This window comes from Neophocaena asiaeorientalis, unplaced genomic scaffold, assembly GCF_003031525.2.
Source record: "Neophocaena asiaeorientalis asiaeorientalis breed wild unplaced genomic scaffold, Neophocaena_asiaeorientalis_V1.1 scaffold182, whole genome shotgun sequence".
Taxonomy (NCBI): domain Eukaryota; kingdom Metazoa; phylum Chordata; class Mammalia; order Artiodactyla; family Phocoenidae; genus Neophocaena; species Neophocaena asiaeorientalis.
In genome coordinates, this window is record NW_020174648.1 from 5,648,407 (window position 1) to 5,670,179 (window position 21,773).

At 39.8% G+C, this 21,773-nt stretch overlaps 1 protein-coding gene across 1 annotated transcript; it reads left to right on the top strand.

Moving 5' to 3' along the window:
- Positions 1-259: 259 nt before the first annotated feature.
- On the top strand, positions 260-20,367 carry MRPS14 (mitochondrial ribosomal protein S14). Its single transcript, XM_024758739.1, has 3 exons — positions 260-391; positions 14,186-14,344; positions 19,914-20,367. The coding sequence occupies exons 1-3, from the start codon at positions 347-349 to the stop codon at positions 20,094-20,096; spliced, it is 387 nt and encodes a 128-aa protein (XP_024614507.1). The 5' UTR covers positions 260-346; the 3' UTR covers positions 20,097-20,367.
- Positions 20,368-21,773: the final 1,406 nt, after the last annotated feature.

Consider the following 21,773-nt stretch of genomic DNA (forward strand, 5'->3'; position numbering starts at 1 on the left):
AGAGAAATTAGTAACAATGAACTGGTAGGTAAGGGAGGGTGGAAAAGGAGCTGGGTGGGGACGAAGGTAATTTAAAAGGGTGTGTAAAGCGCTCAGGAAACGAGGAACAGATAATGACCGTCAGACTCCAACATCAGTATCACAGCTCCGCTCCCAGATAGTTAATTTGCCCATATTCCGTTGAATACCGCGAGAACGTACATCCAATTAACTACGCCCTCCTTCCTATACGCTAAAGACCCGCCTGCCGCCCCTCCCCCTGCGGCCCAGGTCCCGCCCCTCGTGTCCTCGCTGTATCCGGCAGCGTTAATAAAGTTGCAGCAGTTTGACATTTGCGGCGGACAACATGGCGGCCTCCACGCTCGGCTCTCTGCTGCGGACAGTCCGGCAGGTCTGCGCCACACCCTTAAACCCTCCTCCCCCTCTCCTCTGAACCTCCAAACCCACGGGTCCCCCACTATTCTGCCAGCTGTAGCGCCCAGTGCAGACTCGTCTCAGGGTTTTCGCTCTGCCCACTTCCCTCCTCCGTCCTGCTTCAGGGGAGGGCCGAGCTGCAGACGTAAATTTGGTATTCGTAAGCTTAGAGCTGACTGGCGTTGAAAGCTACAGATTGACTACAATTTATAAGGAGTGTAGGTGGGGAGAGAAGGTGTCCGAGGAATGAGGCCCCAGAGCCTTCAATGTTAAGAGAGCCCAGCAAAGGAGACTTGAAAGAAGCAGAGCGAGGGAGGAGAGCGTGGTGGCCCGGAAGCACTCCAGGAGCAGGGAGTGGGCAACTCTCTGCTCAAAGTCAATTAAAAGACGAGCTGAGAATTGCTTGTTGGGTTTAGCAGAGTGGAAATTGTTGGGACCTCGATCTTAGCCGTTTCGATGGCGTGGTGGGGGCGAAAGCGTTCACGACAGAATAGGAGGAAAGAAATTGGAGACCACGAATATAGACAAGCCTTTGAAAACGTTTTGCCGCAAAGGGGAGCAGAAAAATGGGTCAATAACTGCAGAGGAGGTGGGTTAAGAGTGGGTGTTATGTGTTATTTTTTTTAACGTGACAGAAGTAACTGCGTGTTTTTGTGTTAAAGGGAAAGATTCTGTAAAGTGGGGGAAATGGATGATGTAGGAGAGGGAAGAATTGCTGGAGCTGTACCGCTGTGTAGGAAAGAGATGATGAGTTTCGTGTTCAATTGTTTGGTCTTAGGAACATAGTTAATCTGTAATAGCGTTGTCCAGTAGAAATAAAATGCCAACCACATATGTAACTTAAAAGTTTCTAAGTGGCCACATTAAAAAAAGTAAAAAGCAGATGAAATTAATTTTATTAAAATATTTTATTTAGGTATGTCAAAAATTATTTCAACATGTCCTATAAACGTGATGTATGAGATATTTACATTCTTTTTTTCATACTAGATCTTCAAAATCAGGTTTGTATTTTACACTTAAAGTACATCTTAGCTTGGATGCTAAATTTTCCACCATTAAAATGGAAAATGTAGGAGCTTCCCTGGTGGTGCAGTGGTTAAGAATCTGCCTGCCAACGTAGGGGACATGGGTTCGAGCCCTGGTCCGGGAAGATCCGACATGCCACAGAGCAACTAAGCCCATGCACCACAACTATTGAGCTTGTGCTCTAGAGCCCGCGAGCCACGACTCCTGAAGCCTGGGCACCTAGAGCCTGTGCTCTGCAACAAGAGAAGCCACCACAAGGAAGACCCAATGCAGCCAAAAATAAATTTTAAAAAATAAATTTATTTTTTAAACGGAAAATGTAGTCCTACCAAAACACTAAAGTTAATGTTTATCTTGCTTCCGTTTAAATTTTTTAATTAATTAAAATTAAATAAAATTAGGAATTACGTTTCTCTCGTTATATTTCAAACTCACTAGCTGTGTGTGGTTAGTGGCTACTGTATTGGACAGAGCAGATCTTTAATAACAGGATGGAATGTAGTACATGGACTACAGATGCTTTTTTAAAAATTTATTTTAATTGAAGTATAGTTGATTTGCAATGTTGTGTTAATTTCTGCTGTACAGCAAAGTGATTCAGTTATACATATTTTTTTCATATTCTTTTCCATTATGGTTTATTATAGAATATTGAATATAGTTCCCTGTGTTATTCAGTAGGACCTTTTTGTTTATCCATTCTGTATAATAGTTTGCATCTGCTAATCCCAAACCCTCATCTGTCCCTCCCCCTTGGCAGCCAGAAGTCTGTTCTCTATATCTGATTACAGGTGCTTTTAATTTCGTAATTAAAGAGAAATTGAAGTCATCAGCTAAATGTGGGGATGTGGGAGCAGGTGTCAGAGATTTGAGGAAAGATGGTGTAAAATAGTCAAGAGTAGATCGGAAGAATAGTGGCAAGAATTAGAGCCAGTACAGTGAAGTGAGAGAGGGACCAGGGAGTTGAGGGTGTCTGAAAGATGACATTGTATTTACGGACCATGGAATTCAGGCTGGGTAAGCGGGAGATAGGAAATCAAAAGCTGAGAGCCAGTGAAGAGCTGGTAGGAACAATGGATTAAAAGTGTCAGAGGAGCTGTTATGAGGTGTTAGAAGGAGCAAGCTAGAAAGAAGTGATAGAGAATGAGATACACACAGCTGAGACAATGGAGGGCTTGCACCTACTGGTAATAAAAGACCTAGGGCATGGAAGTGAATAGGTAAAGAAGAGTGGAGGACAAAAATCACTGGAGGAAAAGAGTTCGAGGAATGGAGAGATCACAGTGTAATTTCATGTGTGTTGAGATCACCAGGAATTAAGACAGGAAGAATATTGGAGAGAGCGACAGTGAGCCAGCATTTATAGTGAGTGAAAAACGAAAGGGAATGGTGGGGGCTGTGGTAGATGACTACAGTGGTGACCTGTGGTGGGAGTATAACCCAATGGCACAAGAGCCAAAGCTTACTTTCAGGAAGGAGGGACAGTCTGGAAGCTGCAGCAAAGAGCCAGGAAGCTTTCTCCCACTCGTGGGAGAAAAAAAGAGCTATGGGGAAACTATCTGGGATTCAAGATTCTCTAGAGCAAATATCTGAAGGAGATGTTAAGGAATTGAGGATTTAGAAAATTTCGACAATGGTAGACCATGAGTTGAAGAGGGCCCAATGGAAGAGTTTTAGGAGGTGAAGAGCGGTGAGAGAGAGGGGCAGGATAGGATAAGTACAGAACAGAATGCAATCTTAATATATAAAGCACTGTTATAAACTGGTAAGAAAATACTGACAATAGAAATGTGGGCAAAGGACATACACTGTTTACAGAAGAAATTACTATAATAGACCAATAAATGTTTATTTTAAAAGTGTATTGCTTTTATAGTCAGAAAGTTGTGGAAAAAGAATGAAAGGTGTTTTGTTTTCTTAAATAAATAGAGAAACCTGTTAGGAGATGGTAGAGAGGATGTTGATTAGGAATAGTCTGGAAAAGAATTGAGGGGAAAAATGTTTAATTTTGTTTTCTAATTCTCTTTAACTTTCAATGTCATAGATAAAAACAAACCTTGCATTGACCCTTAATGTGAATTGTTTCTTTCAGCCAAAATGATCTCCTCAGACCTTACCACTATATCTTGTTCATTTCCTCTTTTGGTTTGGAAAAAGTTCACCTTCTCTTCTTTCCTTTCCATGATGCTCATTTCCAGCCACAGTGACCACGTGTTCATTTGACTCAGTCGTGTCAAATCGATATTGAAATTTCCTTCATGCTGTCTTATTTCCAAAAAGCAGATTTTAGAGTTGTTGTATTTCCCCATGAGACTTTGAAGCATTGAAGATGCTCAGTTTATCTTTTGTTAATAGATTTAAAAAACGTTTTCTTTCTAATCTACTATTCTCATTTTCAGCTTTATATTCTGTATAATGCTGTACATATATTTGTTTCTAAAACAGCAGTTATAAGAGACCATCATTATTTTCTATAGCTGCAATTTAACGAACATATAATATTTGCTCTGGTTTGGGGGAGACTAGAGTTTCTAGTGGCCTATACTCTCTCTGCCTGTACTGTCAGTCAGAATTGTAAACTCTCACCATGTAAACATGTGACAATGAGGAGCCTACTATTTTGTTACTGGACAACTCATGCTAAGAAATATTAGGTCAATGATAATTTCAAATTATCATTTTGAAATAATGCTTTGACCCAGCAGTTCTGCTTCCAAGAATTTATCCTACTGATACATAGAAATATATATGAAATGATTTACATAAGACATTATTCATTGCAGCCTTGTTTATAATGATAACTGGTGAGGTATGGTCTAGCTGTCCACCAGTGGGTCACAGGATAATAAATCATGATGCATCTGTGGGGAGGAAAAAGTAACTGCTTTATCTTCTTCTAAGTTCTCAGCTGGGGCCCTTGTAACGAGAAAATCATACAAATTTGTAAGTTTTACCCGACACGGGAAGTTTCATAGGGAAATGAAGACCCAAAGAAGTTAAACCTGAGTAGTTTTGTGCTAGGTTTGATGAAGCCTGGAAAGTCGTGGGGAAATTTGATAAGACAAAAGGTATGGGCTAAGTGTAGAAAACTAAGGGAAACTTAGCAAGGCCTGTTATTCAGATTCTTCTCAGTGTCCCTCAGGCTTCAGAGATAAAGATGCTTCTTTCATGCCCTGGCTATAGGGAGGGCACCTGTCACATAAGGGTCTTATGACCTGTTTCAGGGGAAGGTCAGAAAGCCCTTCTTGCACCTGCTGTTTCTCAAATTCCATTTGCTTGAAATAGTCAGTATGCCAAAGGAGCCATATTTTGAGGTAGTGTCTCCTGAACATGGTCACATCCATATAGTGGAATATTATGTGACCTAAAACAATGTGGAAGCTTTTTGGCATATGGATATGGAAAGATCTACAAGATGTATTGTTACATGTGAAAAAAGGGGGTAGGGGAAGAAACATGGGAGTGGGCATGTGTACATGTATTTTATAGACAAAAATCTCTGGAAGGCTGCACAAGAAACTAGTAACTGGATACCTCTGGAGGTGGGGGTGTGGTCACTTGGCTGGTGAGGGACGAGGTGGGAGGGTGAATCCACTGTATGTCTATACTTCTTTAAAATTTCATTTTTTTATTGAACTATAGTTGATTTCAGCAAAGTGATTTGGTTATATTTGGTGTGTTTTATATATATTTTTTCGATTCTTTTCCATTATAGGTTATTATAAGATATCGAATATATTTCCCTGTGCTATACTGTAAATCCTTGTTTATTTGTTTTATATATGCTAATGTGTATCTGTTAATCCTATATTCCTGATTTATCTACCTCTCCTTCCTCCTGTCCTGTTATCCCTTTTGGTAACCATAAGTTTGTTTTCCGTGTCTGTGAGTCTGTTTCTGATTTGTAAATAAGTTCATTTGTACTATTTTTTAGATTCCACATGTAAGTTATATTTGTCTTTCTCTGTCTGACTTGCTTCACTTAGTATGATAATCTCTGGGTCCATCCATGTTGCTGCAAATGGCATTCTTTCTTTATGGCTGAGTAATATTTCATCTTCTTTATCCATTCACCTATTGATGGACACTTAGGTTGCTTCCATGTCTTGGCTATTGTAAATAGTGCTGCTATGAACATTGGTGTTCATGTATCTTTTCTAATTAGAGTTTTTTTCCAGAGATATGCCCAGGACTGGGATTGCAAGATCATATGGTAACTCTGTTTTCAGTTTCTTGAGGAACCTCCATACTGTTTCCCATAGTGGCTGCACCAATTTACATTCCCACCAAAGTGTAGGAGGGTTCCCTTTTCTCACAACCTCTCCAGCATTTGTTATTTGTAGACTTTTTGATGGTGTCCATTCTGCCTGTGTGAAGTGATACTTCATTTTAGTTTTGATTTGCATTCTCTAATAATTAGCAATATTGAGCATCTTTTCATATGCTTGTTGGCCATCTGTATGTCTTCTTTGGAGAAATGTCTATTTAGGACTATTTAGGTCTTCTGTCCATTTTTTGATTTTTTTTTTTTTATATTAAGCTGTGTGAGCTGTTTGTATATTTTGGAAATTAATCCCTTGTCAGAAGTATTGTTTGCAAATATTTTCTCCTAGTTGGTTGGTTTTCTTTTTGTTTTCTTTATGATTTCCTTTGCTGTGCAACAGCTTAGTTTAACTGGGTCCCATTTGTTTATTTTTATTTCCATTATGCTAGAAGGTGGATCCAAAAACATATTGTTGCAATTTATGTCAAAGAGTGTTCTGCCTAAGTATTCTTCTAGGAGTTTTATAGTATCTAGTCTTACATTTAGGTCTTTAATCCATTTTGAGTTTATTTTTATCTACTGTGTTCAAATTTCATTCTTTTGCACATAACTGTACAGTTCTTCCAGGACCTTTTAATGAAGAGACTGTCTTTTCTCCATTGTCTATTCTTGCCTCCTTTGTCATAGATTAATTGACCATAGGTGTGTGGGTTTATTTCTAGGCTTTCTATCCTGTTCCATTAATCTATGTGTCTGTTTTTGTTCCACTACCATACTGTATTGATTTCTGTAACTTTGTAGTATTGTCTGAAGTCAAGAAAGGTGATTCCTCCAGTACCATTCTTCTTTCTCAAGATTGTTTAGGCTTTTTGGGGTCTTTTCTGTTTCCATATAAATTTAAACATTGTTCTAGTTCTGTGAAAAATGCCATTGGTAATTTGATATGCCATTAGATTACACTTGTCTTTTTCTTGTGGTTGATTTCTATCTAATCTATTGCCATTGGATTGCACTGAATCTGTAGATTGCCTTGGGTAGTGTGGTCATTTTAACAATGTTGATTCTTCCAACCCAAGAACATGGTATATCTTTCCATCTGTTTGTGCCATGTTCAGTGTCTCTCAGTTTTTGCAGTACAGGTTTTTTGCCTCCTTAGGTAGGTTTATTCATAGGTAGTTTATTCTTTTGATGGGAAACTTTAACTGTGCTGTCAACTTTGGAGAAGTATCCCAGTTGTACCATGTTGGGTTGGCATTGTACAGAAATCAACAGCCATATTGGTCTAGAAACGTTAAACATAATTTTTTCCATCTGTACAGGGGTAGCACACTGTATTAAATATGTAAGGTCTTATCTACATGGGTTTGATTACAGAAACTAATAAAGTATTCTCTAAATAAAAAAATTGTTTATATTATTGTTAATAATATAAATTGTTTATATTAATATAACAATATAAATTGTTTATATTGTTAATATAACAATATAAATTGTTTCCTCAATTTCTCATTCTGATATTCCATTGTTTGTGTATAGAAATGCAACAGATTTCTGTGTATTAATTTTGTATCCTGCAACTTTATCAAATTCATTGACGAGCTCTAGTAGCTTTCTTGTGGCGTCTTTAGGATTTTCTGTGTATAGTGTCATCTGAAAACAGCAACAGTTTTATTTCTTCTTTTCCATTTTGGATTCCTTTAATTTCTTTTTGTCTCTGATTGCTGTGGCTAGGACTTCCAGAACTATGTTGAATAAAAGTGGCACGAGTGGCCATCCTTGTCTTGTTCCTGATCTTAGAGGAAATGCTTTCAGCTTTTCACCATTGAGTATGATATTAGCTGTGGGTTTGTAATATATGGCCTTTATTATGTTAAGGAAGGTTCCCTCTGTGCCCACTTTCTGGAGAGTTTTTATCGTAAATGGATGTTGAATTTTATCAAAAGCTTTTTCTGCAACTATTGAGATAATCATATGCTTTTTATTCTTCAGTGTTAATGTGGTGTATCACACTGATTGATTTGCAGATATTGAAAAATCCTTGCATCCCTGGGATAAATCCCACTTGATCATGGTATATGATCCTTTTAACCTATCGTTGGATTTGGTTTGATAATATTTAGTTGAGGATTTTTGAATCTATGTTCATCAGTGATATTGGCCTGTACTTTTCTTTTTTTGTGTGGGTTCTTTGTCTAGTTTTGGTATCAGGGTGATGGTGGTATCATAGAATGAGTTCAGAAGTGTTCCTTCTTCTGCCATTTTTGGGAATAGTTTCACAAGGATAGTTATTAACTCTTCTCTAAATGTTCGGTAGAATTCACCTGTGAAGCCGTCTGGTCCTGGACTTTGGCTTGTTGGGAGTTTTTAAATTACCAACCCAATTTCACTACTTATAATTGGTCTGTTCATATTTTCTATTTCTTCCTGGTTCAGTCTTGCAAGATTGTACCTTTCTAAGAATTTGTCCATTTCTTCTAGGTTGTCCATTTTATTGGCATATAGTTGCTCAAAGTAGCCTCTTATGATTCTTCGTATTTCTGTGGTGGCAGTTGTAACTTCTCTATTTCTATTTTATTGATTTGGGACTGCTCCCTTTTTTTTCTTGATGAGTCTGGTAAAGGCTTATCAATTTTGTTTATCTTTTCAAAGAACTAGCTTTTAGTTTCATTGTCATTCCTATTTTTTTAGTCTCTATTTCATTTCTGCTCTGATCTTTATGATTTCTTTCCTTCTACTAACTTTGGGTTCTGTTCTTCTTTCTCTAGTTGCTTTAGGTGTAAGGTTAGGCTGTTTATTTGAGATTTTTCTTGTTTCCTTGCATCTCTAAACTTCCCTCTAAGAACTGCTTTTGCTGTGTCCCATAGATTTTGGATTGTTTTCATTTTCATTTGTCCCCAGGTATTTTTTGATTTCCTCTTTGACTTCTTCAGTGATGCATTGTGTAGTAGCATATCCTTTAACCTCCATGTGTTTGTGTTTTTGCAGTCTTTTTCTTGTAGTCGAATTCTATCCTCATAGTGTTGTGGTGAGAAAAGCTGCTTGATATGATTTCAGTTTTCTTAAATTTACAAGGGTTTGCTTTGTTGCTCAGCATGTGATCTATCCTGGAGAATGTTCCATGTGCCCTTGAAAAGAATTTGTATTCTGCTGCTTTCAGATGGAATGCTCTGTAAATATCAATTAAGTCCATCTGGTCTAATGTGTCATTTAAGGCCTGTGTTTCCTTATTGATTTTCTGTCTGGATGATCTGTCCATTGATGTAAGTGGGGTGTTAAAGTCCCCCACTAAAATTATTATATATTCTTGTATTGATCCTTTGATCATTATGTAGTGTCCTTCTTTGTCTCTTGTAACTGTCTTTTTTTTAAAGTCTGTTTTGTCTGATATAAATATTGCTGTTTCGGCTTTCTTTTGATTTGCATTTGCATGGAGTATCTTTTTCCATTCCCTCACTTTCAGTGTGTATGCGTCTTTAGATCTGAAGTGTGTCTCTTGTAGGCAGCAAATATACTGGTCCTGTTTTTGTATGCATTCAGTCAGTCTGTGTCTTTTGGTTGGAGCATTTGGTCTGTTTACATTTAAGGTAATTATCAATATGTATGTTCCTATTACTATTTTGTTAATTGCTTTGGATTTGTTTTTGTAGGTCTTTTTTTGCCCTTTTTTCTCCTGTTCTCCTGTGTTGTGATTTGATGACTATTTTTAGTGGTATGTTTGGATTCCTTTTTCTTTTTTGTGTCTGTATCTATCATAGATTTTTGTTTTGCAGTTACCATGAGGTTTTTGTGTAGGAGTCTATATTTATGCATGCTTGTTTCAAGTTGCTCATCTCTTAATTTCTAATGCATTTTAGATACACTCACTGCATTTGTAGTCTCCTTTCCTCACTATTACTGTTTTTTGGGTTGTTTTTTTGCGGTACGCGGGCCTCTCACTGTTGTGGCCTCTCACTGTTGTGGCCTCTCCCGTTGTGGAGCACAGGCTCCGGACGCGCAGGCTCAGCAGCCATGGCTCACGGGGCCAGCTGCTCCGCGGCATGTGGGATCTTCCCAGACCGGGGCACGAACCCGTGTCCCCTGCATTGGCAGGCAGACTCTCAACCACTGCGCCACCAGGGAAGCCCACTATTACTGTTTTTGATTTTACATTTTATGTCTGATTGTTTTGTGTATCGCTTAACTGCTTACAATGGTTACAAATGATTTTACTACTTTAGTCTTTTAACCTCCCTACTAGCTTTGTGCATGGATGATTTTCTACCTTTATTGTATGTTTGCCTTTATCAATGAGCTTTTCCATTTTGTAATTTGCTTGCTTCTAGTTGTGGCCTTTTCATTTCCGCCTAATGAAGTTCCTTTAGCAGGTGCTGTAAAGCTGGTTTGGTGGTGCTGAATTCTTTTAGCTCTTGCTTGTGTGTAAAGCTTCTGATTTCTCCATGAAATCTGAATGAGAGCCTTGCTGGGTAGAGTATTCTTGGTTGTAGGTTTTTCTCTTTCATCACTTTAAGTATATAATGCCACTCCCTTTTAGCCTGTAGTTTCTGCTGAAAAATCAGCTGATAGCCTTATCGGAGTTCTTTGTGTGTTATTTGTTGCTTTTCCCTTGTTGCTTTTAATAGTCTCTCTTTATATTTAACTTTTGTCATCTTTCTTACAATGCATTGTGGTGTATTCCTCTGTGGGTTAATCCTGTATGGGACTCTCTGTACTTCCTGTACTTGGGTGACTGTTTCCTTCCCCAGGTTAGGGCAGTTTTCAGCTATTATCTGTTCATTTATTTTCCAAGACCACCCTTTCTCCCTCCTTCTGGGATCCCTAAAATGCCAGTATTAGTGTGCTTGATGTTATCCCAGAGGTTTCTTAAGCTGTCCTCATTTCATTCTTTTTTCTTCTTTCTGTTTAGTGGCAGTGATTTCCACTACCTCTGTCTTCCAGCTCACTGATCCGTCCTTCTGAATCATTTAGTCTACTGTAGATTCCTTCCAGTGTATTTTTCATATCAGTTATTGTTTTTTTTAGTTCTTTATATTTTCTAATTCTTTTTTAAAAACTTCTGATTTCTTGCTCTGTGCATCTATTCTCCTCCCAAGTTCTTTGATCGTCTTTACAATCATTACTCTGAACTCTTTCTTGGGTGGATTGCCTATCTCCACGTGACTTAGTTGTTCTTCTGGGGTTTTATCTTGTTTATTCGTGTGAAACATATTCCTCTGTTGCCTCATTTTATGATTGCTATTTGTGATTTTGTGTATGTGGTAGGTTGGTTTCGGACCTCCACCTTGGAAAACTGGCCCTCTGTAGGAAACGTCATTTGTGTCCCAGCAGTGCACTCCCCTCTCATCCCTCAAGGACCAGGGGCCAGCTGGTCCCAGGGTAGTGTCTGGCCTGTGTTTGTGGACTCAGTCTGCAGGCTGCGGAACTGTAGTTTTCGTGCTTCTAGTGACTGTCCCCTGGTAGGTGAGCCTGGTGTAGAGGCTTGTGCAGGCTTCTTGGTGGGAGGGGCCGGTGCCTGTCCCCTGGTGGGTAGAACTGGGTCTTGGTCCTCTGATGGACAGGACCATGTCTAGGGACATATCTAGAGGAGGCTGTGAGCTCAGGAAGTCTTTAGGTAGCCTGTCTGCTGATGGGTTTGACTGTGTCCCTGCCCATTGTATTGTTTGCCTCAGTGTCTCTCAGCACTTGAGCCTATGGATGGTTGGGGCCAGGTCTTTGTACCAAAATGTCAGCCTCCACAAGAACTCACACATGCAGATGAATGCTCCCTGATATATCAGGCACCAGAGTCTGTGTCCCCAGGGTGGGCCACAGCCACCTCGCCAGGAGACCCTCCAAGACCAGCAGGTAGGTCTGGCCCAGGCTTCTGTCAGATTACTGCTCTTGCCCTTGTTCCGGTGCATGTGAGATTCTGTGTGCGCACTTTGAGAGTGAAGTCTCTATTTCCCCCATTCCTGTGGAACTCTTGCAGTCAAGCCCCACTGGCCTTCAAAGCCAAATGCTCTGGGGGCTGCTCTTCCCCATGTCAGCCCCCTGGGCTGGGGGTGGAGTCTGACAGGCTCAGAACTCTCTTCTTTGGGAGAAGCTGTGCAATATAATTATTGTCTAGTTTGTGGGTAGCACACCTGGGGGTGTGGGACTTGATTACATCATGAGTGTGCCCAGCTCATTGTATTTAGATGTAGAGAATCTTTTCTGCTAAGTTTCAGTCCTTTTTAACAATGGTTCTGCAGATTGTTCTGATTTTCGTGTGCTCGTGAGAGGAGGTGTGCTTAGGGTCCTTCTCTGCCATCTTGGCTGCTCTCCCTTCAGCATTTTTATTACTTCCTTTTTGGACTTGGGGTCATGTAGACTGGAGAGGTCTGTTTCATTGCTTGTTCTTTCAGGGGATTTCACCTGTTCTTTTAATTGGGAGTAATTCTTCTGCTTTTTCATTTTACTTATATTTCTCTTATGCTGAATTTATTTTTTTAAGTATTAAATTTATTTATTTATATTCTATTTTTGGCTGCGTTGGGTCTTCGTTGCATGTGGGCTTTCTTAGTTGCAGCAAGTGGGGCTACTCTTCATTGCGATGCATGGGGTTCTCATTGTAGTGGCTTCTCTTGTTGCAGAGCATGGGCTCTAGGTGCACAGGCTTCAGTAGTTGTGGCACACAGGCTCAGTAGTTGTGGCTCACGGGCTCTAGAGCACAGTCTCAGTAGTTTTAGCACACGGGCTTAGTTGCTCCGTGGCATGTGGGATCTTCCCGAACCAGGGCTTGAACCTGTATCCCCTGCATTGGCAGGCATATTGTTAACCACTGTGCCAGCAGGGAAGTCCCTCTTACTCTGAATTTAGGGAAAATAGTTGTCTACTGTGGTTTTGAAGGGCTGTTTTTATCTGGGAGTGACCCTGTGTAGACTGTATGAGTCCAGTATTTTTGGTGCGAGGGCTGTTTTTGGCTTGCTGTGTCTTTCCTCAGGGTGTACTGGCCCTTGTCTCCTTGATATAGGTGGTGTGTTTGATATTGTGTTGACTGGAGCCTGCACTGGATGTTGGGCAGGGCCTCCTCTTTTCTCTGTGATTGTTACATCCCTGTCAGGGGTAGAGTCTGCTCCCCGTTTGTTGGAGTGGAAGCCCCTAGATCCGATTCTAAGCTTCGATGTGAGGTAGGCAGGTCTAGAACACTGCCTCTGGGAAAGGAGCCCCTGTGCGTTCCTCCCCAGGAGCTGTTTGCTGTGATGTGTAACTCTATGACACTGGTGCCACCTGGTGTGCACACCCACAAAGATCACTGTTGCTGGCACTGCCCTCGGGGGCTGCATCTGCTGCAGGAGTGCTTGGAATCGGCTTGGAGATTAGGTATGGGTTAGAAACCCTCACAAAACCATGGGCGAGAAAGTCCTCTGGAGCTGCAGCCCCACACCTAAAGCAGGAGTGCCAGTGATAACCTCAGTATTCAGTGCCGCCTCCATGTGTGTGTGCCCACAAAGTTTGCAAAACCCACTACAGTTGGAGCTGTGCCCTGCTGTGAGCATGCTGATAGTGAGGCTGCTGTAGTGGACTCATGCCCCTCCCTTCCCATGTTGACAGTGGGGCTCCTACGGCAGCCTCATGCTCCATCCTGTGCACACCCCCAGTTGTGGCTCGGGCCACACTCCAGGCCCTTTGGGCTGTCTTCACACAGCCAAACCAAGTCATCTCCCCAGATCTGTCTACTGAAGCCTGAGTTTCAACACCCAATCACTATGCACGCCAGCAGGTGCACCTCAGACTGGAAAGTGTGGCAATGTGGCAAAGACCGTCTGTGCTGGTCTCTCTACCCTGTGGGGCAGCAGACCAGCTCCTGCACTCTGCTTTTGAGCCTCTGAAGCTCCCTAGCTGTCCCAGCAGACCTCCCAGACAGTGAAGGAGGTCCCCAGGGTGAGGGAACCTTTCGTCTTTCACAGCTCCCTCCCAAGGGTGCAGGTCCCATCCCAATTCCTCTTCTCCCTTTTCCCTTCATCCTACATGGTTTTGTGGAAATCTTTCTTGCAGCTTTGGTTGTCTGAGATCTTCCGCAGGCTTTCAGTAGGTAGCATGTATGGATTGTTCCACGTGTAGATGTATCTTTGATGTATTTGTGGGAGCAGGTGAGCTCCATGTCTCTCCACTCCACCATCTTGGCCTCCTCCCCCTTTCTATACTTTTTTGACTTTTGACCCATATATTTATTAACCTAAGTAAAGGTAAAACAGAATTATATAAAAAATCTCAGAAAATTTTTCACTTTCCAACCCACATTATTGGCATTGTATTAATTACCACCATTTTGGCTTAATGTATGTCCATAAAGGTTATTTGTTCTGAATTAAGTCTATTATTTTAAATTATTAAAGTTATCCATAATTACTTGGAGGATAAAAGGTCATAAATAGTGACTAAAAGAGGATCACAGGATGGAGAAACTGCCAGAGTCTGGGTCTGACTGTCCTTCACTTGTTCTTTGTCTCTGTCTCTTAGGTGGTTCCTTCATCAGCTTCAGGCCAAGTTCGAAGTTACTATGTAGATTGGAAAATGTTGCGTGATGTGAAGAGAAGAAAAATGGCCTATGAGTATGCAGATGAGAGGCTTCGGATCAATTCTCTCAGGAAGAATACCATTCTGCCAAAAGACCTTCAGGTTAGCTAAGTAAGATGAGTATCTACCATAAAATCATTAACTCAAATCAGATCACTTTTAATACAGTTTGTTGTGACTTAGTATCAATATACTTTCTGGAGAATGTAATCAGATTTTTTTCAATCAACGTAAACAAATACCCTTGTAACTGATTTTGATGAGTTTCAAATTAAAAAAGAACTATTCATTCTTACTAGCTCTTTAACCATTTCATTAGGTGATGCTTAGAAAGTACTGATGCATGGTAAGCACACAGAAATTGGATAGTTATTTCTCCAATCATCCCAATCATTCAACTCTCAAGGCATTGGGAGTCTTTGCCAATGCTTGGGGCCAGGTGCCCAGCATTGGCAAAGCCCAGGTGCCCAGCCTACACCGTTCCTTATCCAGGGCCATCCCTAAGCCTGCCTCTCCGAATTCCTGTGCTCATGAGGTGGCCTTCCATTTAGGTTTACTTTCTTGTCACACTCTAACTTGAATAAGAGAATGTCAACTCGGTTTGACTCCCTGAATCATAAGTCCTGCCTAACTGGTGACATAAAATGCCTGCATTCAAGAGTCTTATCAGGGGCTTCCCTGGTAGCGCAGTGGTTGAGAGTCCACCTGCCGATGCAGGGGACACGGGTTCGTGCCCCAGTCCGGGAAGATCCCACGTGCCGTGGAGCGGCTGGACCCGTGAGCCATGGCCGCTGAGCCTGCGTGTCCAGAGCCTGTGCTCCGCAACAGGAGAGGCCACAACAGTGAGAGGCCCGTGTACCGCAAAAAAAAAAAAAGAGTCTTATCAGAGAGTATAACTCAAATTCAAAGCCATTAAACTTATCAAAAGCTCAGAGTAAATAATATTTCATTTATATAAATTTGGAGAATAATATACAGGCCCCTCATTACTGTGGATTCTTTTTAAATCTTGTCTAAATTAAGCCAGATAAGCAGAAAACTGAGTGCCCTGGACCATTCTGTTATGACTTTTACTGTAGTGACATTAAGCTACTTGCCTATATTTAGCGAGTAATAAGAAGTGGCTCCTGAGAAGCTCAGCTTAAGATGTTGTGGAGGACAAATGTATGAAGATTCCCAGAAGATTACTATGTGGTGATTACTGATTACTATTTCTGCTCTGATCTTTGTTTCTGCTAACTTTGGGCTTACCTGTTCTTCTTTTTCTTGTTCCTTGAGGTGTAAGTTAGGGAGGGAGCTGTGGTATGAGAACCAGCAATAGCTGTGCAGAGACTCTATGAATCATGGGAAGTGATCATGGCACTATGTTGCCTGCCAACTAGCTTACAAGTCAAATTTATGCCCCAGTGCTAACATACTTACAGGCTCTCACAGAATGCTCTTTTGTTTCATTTTCCCTTTGCCCAGTTTCCTCATTTGTACACTGCCTTAAATCTTTACATTCACCCATACATAAACAATTTGTAGGTATTCTTCAAGTTCTGTCTCCATGAAACTTTACTTCATTCTGCCAGCCCAATCATTTCTCCTGTCTATAGCATTTACTGTCTACCATTCATTGACTTAATCATGTTGTTTTGTATAATTCTCTCAATATTTCTTTTTTTTTTAATAGTATTTCTTAATAGCACATGCATAAGCTTTTGGAGATCAGGAACTACTCTTAATGCTTAATAGTTGATATAAATTTAGTGGCTTTCATATACATTTTCTCATTTATGTACTTCTAATATGTTAATTATTTTGCTTCCATCATAGTCTAGTACAGGGTCAATCACACACACACACACACACACACACACACACACACACACAATAATACACATACTTCAACCACATACATAAGACTAAATCTGTACTGACAAAACCTTAGTGCTAACTACTGCAGTAATCTCTGTTTTTCTCCCCTGAGCCACTTTTGCCCTTTTACCATATTTATTTCCCTACGTTGCAAATGATCTTTTAAAAACGTAAGTCTCACTTGATCACTCGTCTTTGCATCTCCACCGTCAGAGTCTTTACCATAGGTGTCAAGGTTCTGAGGGCTCCTGCCCTTCCTTCTTCTTCAACTTCACCTCAAACCACATTTTCCTCCTACTTGATGTTCAGTCCAGAGGTTTCAGACTTTTATGATTCAAAAATCTTATGGGAAATAACCTAACTTACACCTCAAGGAACAAGAAAAAGAAGAACAGGTAAGCCCAAAGTTAGCAGAAACAAAGATCAGAGCAGAAATTAATGAAAATAGAAACCGGAAAAACTAAAGATCTGTGAAACTAAGAGCTGGTTTTTTGAAAAGATAAAATTGATGAGCCTTTAGCTTGGCTAACCTAGTAAAGAAGAGAGAAGACTCCAGTAAAATCAGCAATGAAAGAGGAAACATTACAACTGATACCAAATAAATACAGAGAATCATAAGAGACTGAGAAGAGCAATTGTATGCCAACAAATTGGCTAGCCTAGAAGAAATGGATAAATTCCTAGAAACATATAACCTATCAAGACTGAATCATGAAGAACTAGAAAATCTGCAGTGACCAATAATGAGTAAGGAGATTGAATCAGTAATCAGAAACCTACTAAGAAAAGCCCAGGACTGTGTGCCTTCATGAGTGAATTCTACCAAACATTTAAAGGGGAATTAGTGCCAATCCTTCTCAAACTCTTCCAAAAAATTGAAGAAGAGGGAAGCATTCCCAAAGTCATTTTATGAGCCCAGCATTGCCCTGATACCAAAGCCAGATCAGGACACTACAAGAAGAAAACTACAGGTCAGTATCCCTGATGAATAGAGATGTAAAAATTCTCAACAAAATACTAGGAAACCAAATTCAACAGTTTTTCCTCTAAGATCAGGAACAAGACAAGGATGTCTACTCTTGCCAATTCTGTTCAACAGAGTACTAGAAAGCCTAGCCAGAGCTATCAGGCAAGAAACAGAGATAGAAGGCATCTAATCAGGAAGGAAGAAGTAAAACTCTATTTGCAGACAACATGATAGTATATGTAGAAAACCCTAAAGACGCCACCAAGAAACTGTTAGAACTAATCTATAAATTGAGTAAAGTTGCAGGTTACCAAATCAACCTACAAAATTTAGTTGTGTTTCTGTACACTGACAAACTATCTGAAAAAGAAAGAAAACAATCCCATTTACAATAGTGTCAGAACTAAACCTAGAAATTAAGAAGGTGAAAGATTTGTACACTGAAAACTATATGCACTGATGAAAGAAATTGAAGAAGCAAAAATAGAAAAAATAATCTTAAAATTTGTATGGAACTACAAAAGACCCTCGAATAGTCAAAGCAATCCCGAGAAAGAAAAACAAACAAACAAAAAAGCTGGAGGTATCACATTTCCTGATTTAAAAGCTATAATATTCAAAATTGTATGGTATTGGCATAAAAACAGACACCCAGAAATAAAGCCACAGATACATAGTCAACAAATATTTGACAAGGTAGCCAAAAATACTCAGTGGGTATTGGATAGTTTCTCCATAAATGGTGTTGGGGAGACTGGATATTCACATGTGAAAGAATGAAATTGGACCCCTATCTTACCCCACTCACAAAAATTAACTTGAAATGGGTTAAAGACTTAAAGGACAGACCTGAAAGTGTAAAACTGCTAGAAGAAAACAAAGGGTAAAAAAGTTCTTTGCCATTTATCTTTGCAGTGATTCTTTAGGTGTGACACCAAAGGTGCAAGCAGCAAAAGCAAAAATAAGCAAGTAGACTACATCACACTAAAAGAAACAACAACATGAAAAGGCACCCTACAAAATGGGAGAAAATATTTGCAAGTCATGTACTTGATAAGGGGTTAATACCCTGAAAATGTAAGGAAGTCATACAACTCAGTAGCCCCCCAAATTTTTTTTGATTAAAAAATGGGCAGAGAACCTGAATAGACATATTTCTAAAAAAGACATAAAAATGGCCAACAGGTACATGAAAAGATGCTCAACATCACTTATCAGGGAAATGCAAATGAAAACACAAAGAGCTATCACCTCACACCTGTCAGAATGGCTACTATCCAAAAGACAAGAGATAAGTTTTGGCGAGGATGTGGAAAAGAGAACCCTTGTGCACTGTTGGCGGGAATGTAAATTGGTGCAGCCACTATGGAAAACAGTATGGAGGTTCCTCAAAAAGTTAAAAATAGAATTACCATGTATGATCCAGGAATTCCATTTCTCAGTATAAATCTGAAGGAAATGAAATCACTAGATAGAAATAGAAGTGATATCTGCACCCCTATGTTCACTCCAGCATTATTCACAATAGCCAAGACATGGAAACCACTTGAATGTCCATCAACAGATGAATGTGACACTCAATGTGATTCATACACAGGCACAGAATACGATACTATTTAGCCATAAAATAGAAGGAAATCCTGCCTTTTGCAATAACGTGGATGTACCTTGAGGGCATTATGCTAAGTGAAGTAAGTCAGAAAAAGACAAATACTGTATGATCTCTCTTATATGTGGAATCTAAAATAACAAATTCATAGAAACAGAGTAGAATAGTGGTTACCAGAGGCTGGGGACTGGGGAAAATGGGGAGATGTTGGCCAAAGGGTACAGACCTCCAGTTTTAAGGTGAATAAGTCCTGGGGTTGAATAAGTACAACATGGTGACTACAGTTAACAATACCGTATTATATACTTGAAAGTTGCTAAAAGAGTAAATCTTAAGTGTTCTCACGCACACAAAAAAGTAATTATGTGGGGTGATGGAGGTGTTAACTAACCTTATTGCGGTAATTATTTTTCACAGTATATACATGCATCAAAATATCACATTGTACACCTTAAACTTATACAGTGTTCTATGTCAATTATATCTCAGGAAAGCTGGGAAAAAATCGTTTGGGGAGACAACAGGAATGCATTCATACATTTTCCAAAAGAGAAATGAGAATGTCTGTAGCAGCTCTATTTGTAATAGCTCAAAACTAGAAACTACCCGGATGTCCATCAGCTGTACAATGGATAAATGAATTATGGCATATTCACGCAATAAAAGCACCAATGAGAATGAACAACTTACAACACATGCACCAGTATGAAGACTCTCACAAGCATTTTATTGAGTGAAAAAGCCAAACAGAAATGAATAAAAAAGAATGGTTTTTATTATAGTCCATGGTTACATTTATATAAAATCAAAACAAGAAAAATTCATCTGTGGTGTTAGTAACCAGGTTAGCTCTTAGCCAGGAGGTCAGTGACTGAAAGGAGGCAGAGGGAAGGCTTGAGGTGCGGATAATTTTTCTTAATCTAGTTGCTGGTTACACAGCTATGTTCTGTTTGTGAAAACTTGTTGAGCTTTACACTTATGGTTTGTGGATTCTTGTGTATCTACGTTGTTTCAATTAAATTTTGAAAAATTACATTGTATGTCAAACATTTCTGTCATTTTTCTGATCTGTTTGTTTCTCCTCAGAGCTTGAAGTTCACTATGGTGTCCAGGGTTCTTTTGCCAAACTTGGCTACATTAATGAATCTAGCCCTTCGTTCTCTTCCTCTGAGCATTAACTAATCATCTAGAATAAATCATGTGATCTGTGTAAATAATGTTGTGACTTCCCTTAGGAAGTGGCTGATGAAGAAATTGCTGCCCTTCCCCGGGATAGCTGTCCCGTTAGAATCAGAAATCGGTGTGTTATGACATCCCGTCCACGAGGTGTAAAGCGGCGCTGGAGGCTTAGTCGTATCGTCTTCCGTCACTTAGCTGACCATGGGCAACTGTCTGGGGTGCAGCGAGCAATGTGGTAATAATCAGCTCCAGAACCTACTGAGCTTACAGGAAAACCAGTTCTGGCAAGAAGAGACTTCTCTAATAGACAAAAACCTAGTTTTTATGGGGGTCCAGAATAAAGGTCTTCTCTACCTGATGCTATCTATAGTTAAATTACTTATAAATTTTAAATGAAAAAATTTGGAAGTTTCATTCTGTCAGTGAATTCTCTTTTCTCCTGGACTTAATAAATTACTGTCCCCAAGCATAGTGTGAAGAGTAGAGTAATAAAAAATATTTCTGTGGAAATATGGTCTGTATAGTTGTCTTTTCCATCATGTTTATTAATCTTTTAGCAACATGTAAGTGTTCCTGTACTTTAAGAGCATTATTTCATACAGCAGTATTATCTTCTTGTTAATTCAACTCATTGACATACATGTCAGTGCTCATCTATGGCAGTTTTTAATCCTGGGATGGCTACCCTGACCTGCACAGCTCACTTTACTTTTACTTGATTGTTAGACAATACATTGGAAAGTAAAGCTGATGCTCTGGATTATCTAACTAATGCTTAACTTCTTTGTGTGATGGCTGAACAAAAACAGAACCACTAATTGTTTTCTTTTTCCATCTTCAAGAGCCCTTAGGACAAAATATGTCCTTTAAGCCCTGAAAATCTGTCCAAAGAGGATGAGTTTTGCTAGAATGGTATATATTCTCTATATTCATATTTATTTCATCTGTAACAGAAATAAGTAAAGGTAGTAAAGTGTTGTCTCATGCAGTAACTCAATAGTGTCATCAGCCCAGTGATAAAATGTACACAGGGTGGTATGGATGCACCTACCCAACATCAATCTGGAAGGTATTCCTGGAGCTGACACCTGAATTTAAATCAGGAGGCAAGGGATGAGGTTGTTTGCAAAGGGAACAGTGGAAGCAAAGGCGCTAAGGCATCAAACAGTGAAATTGCAGTCACTTCAGTGTATCAGAACTAAGCAGCACACGACAAAGGTCGTAAATACCAGCTGTTGGAGAGTTTTAAGCAAAGGAACGACATGATAGTTTGCTCTACAGACAAATGACAGCTGTGTGGTAGACGGCCATGAGAGGAAAAGACTACAAGCAAGATAAGCAGCTGGGAGGATGTCTTAATTGTTCAGGAAGACTAGGGCCTGATCTAAGGTAGTGGTATTAGCAAAGTAGACGAGGACAAATTTTAAAAGTGTTGTTTAGGAAGGAAAATTGGGCAACACTTAGAAACTGATTATATTTAATTGGTAAAGAACTTTCTGGGTTCCTGGTAAGGGCTATTATATAGATGGTAGAAGGCAACTCCAAAATAATTTGGGGGATAAAAGAATGGGTTTGGGGGAAACAAGATACATACCTGAGTTCAGATTTCAGTTGTACAATGTTTGAGATGCAAGTGTCATCCCGATGGGAAAGTGAAGTCTGGAAATCAGGTGAGGTCATGAGAGGGAATTATGATATACCTTGGATTTGTATTTCCTAAATTTGTATTACGACTTACTAACTGAAATGCTCTCGCTAATATCTCAACTAGTAACCAGTATTAATCAAATCATAGCTAGAACATGAAAGTTGCTGGTTTCTGGCATATCATTGATAACCTACCTTTTCCTTTGTTTGAATCAGTGTCCAAGCATTATCCACATATTTGTTTTGATTGCCATCTCCTACTCCTCCCT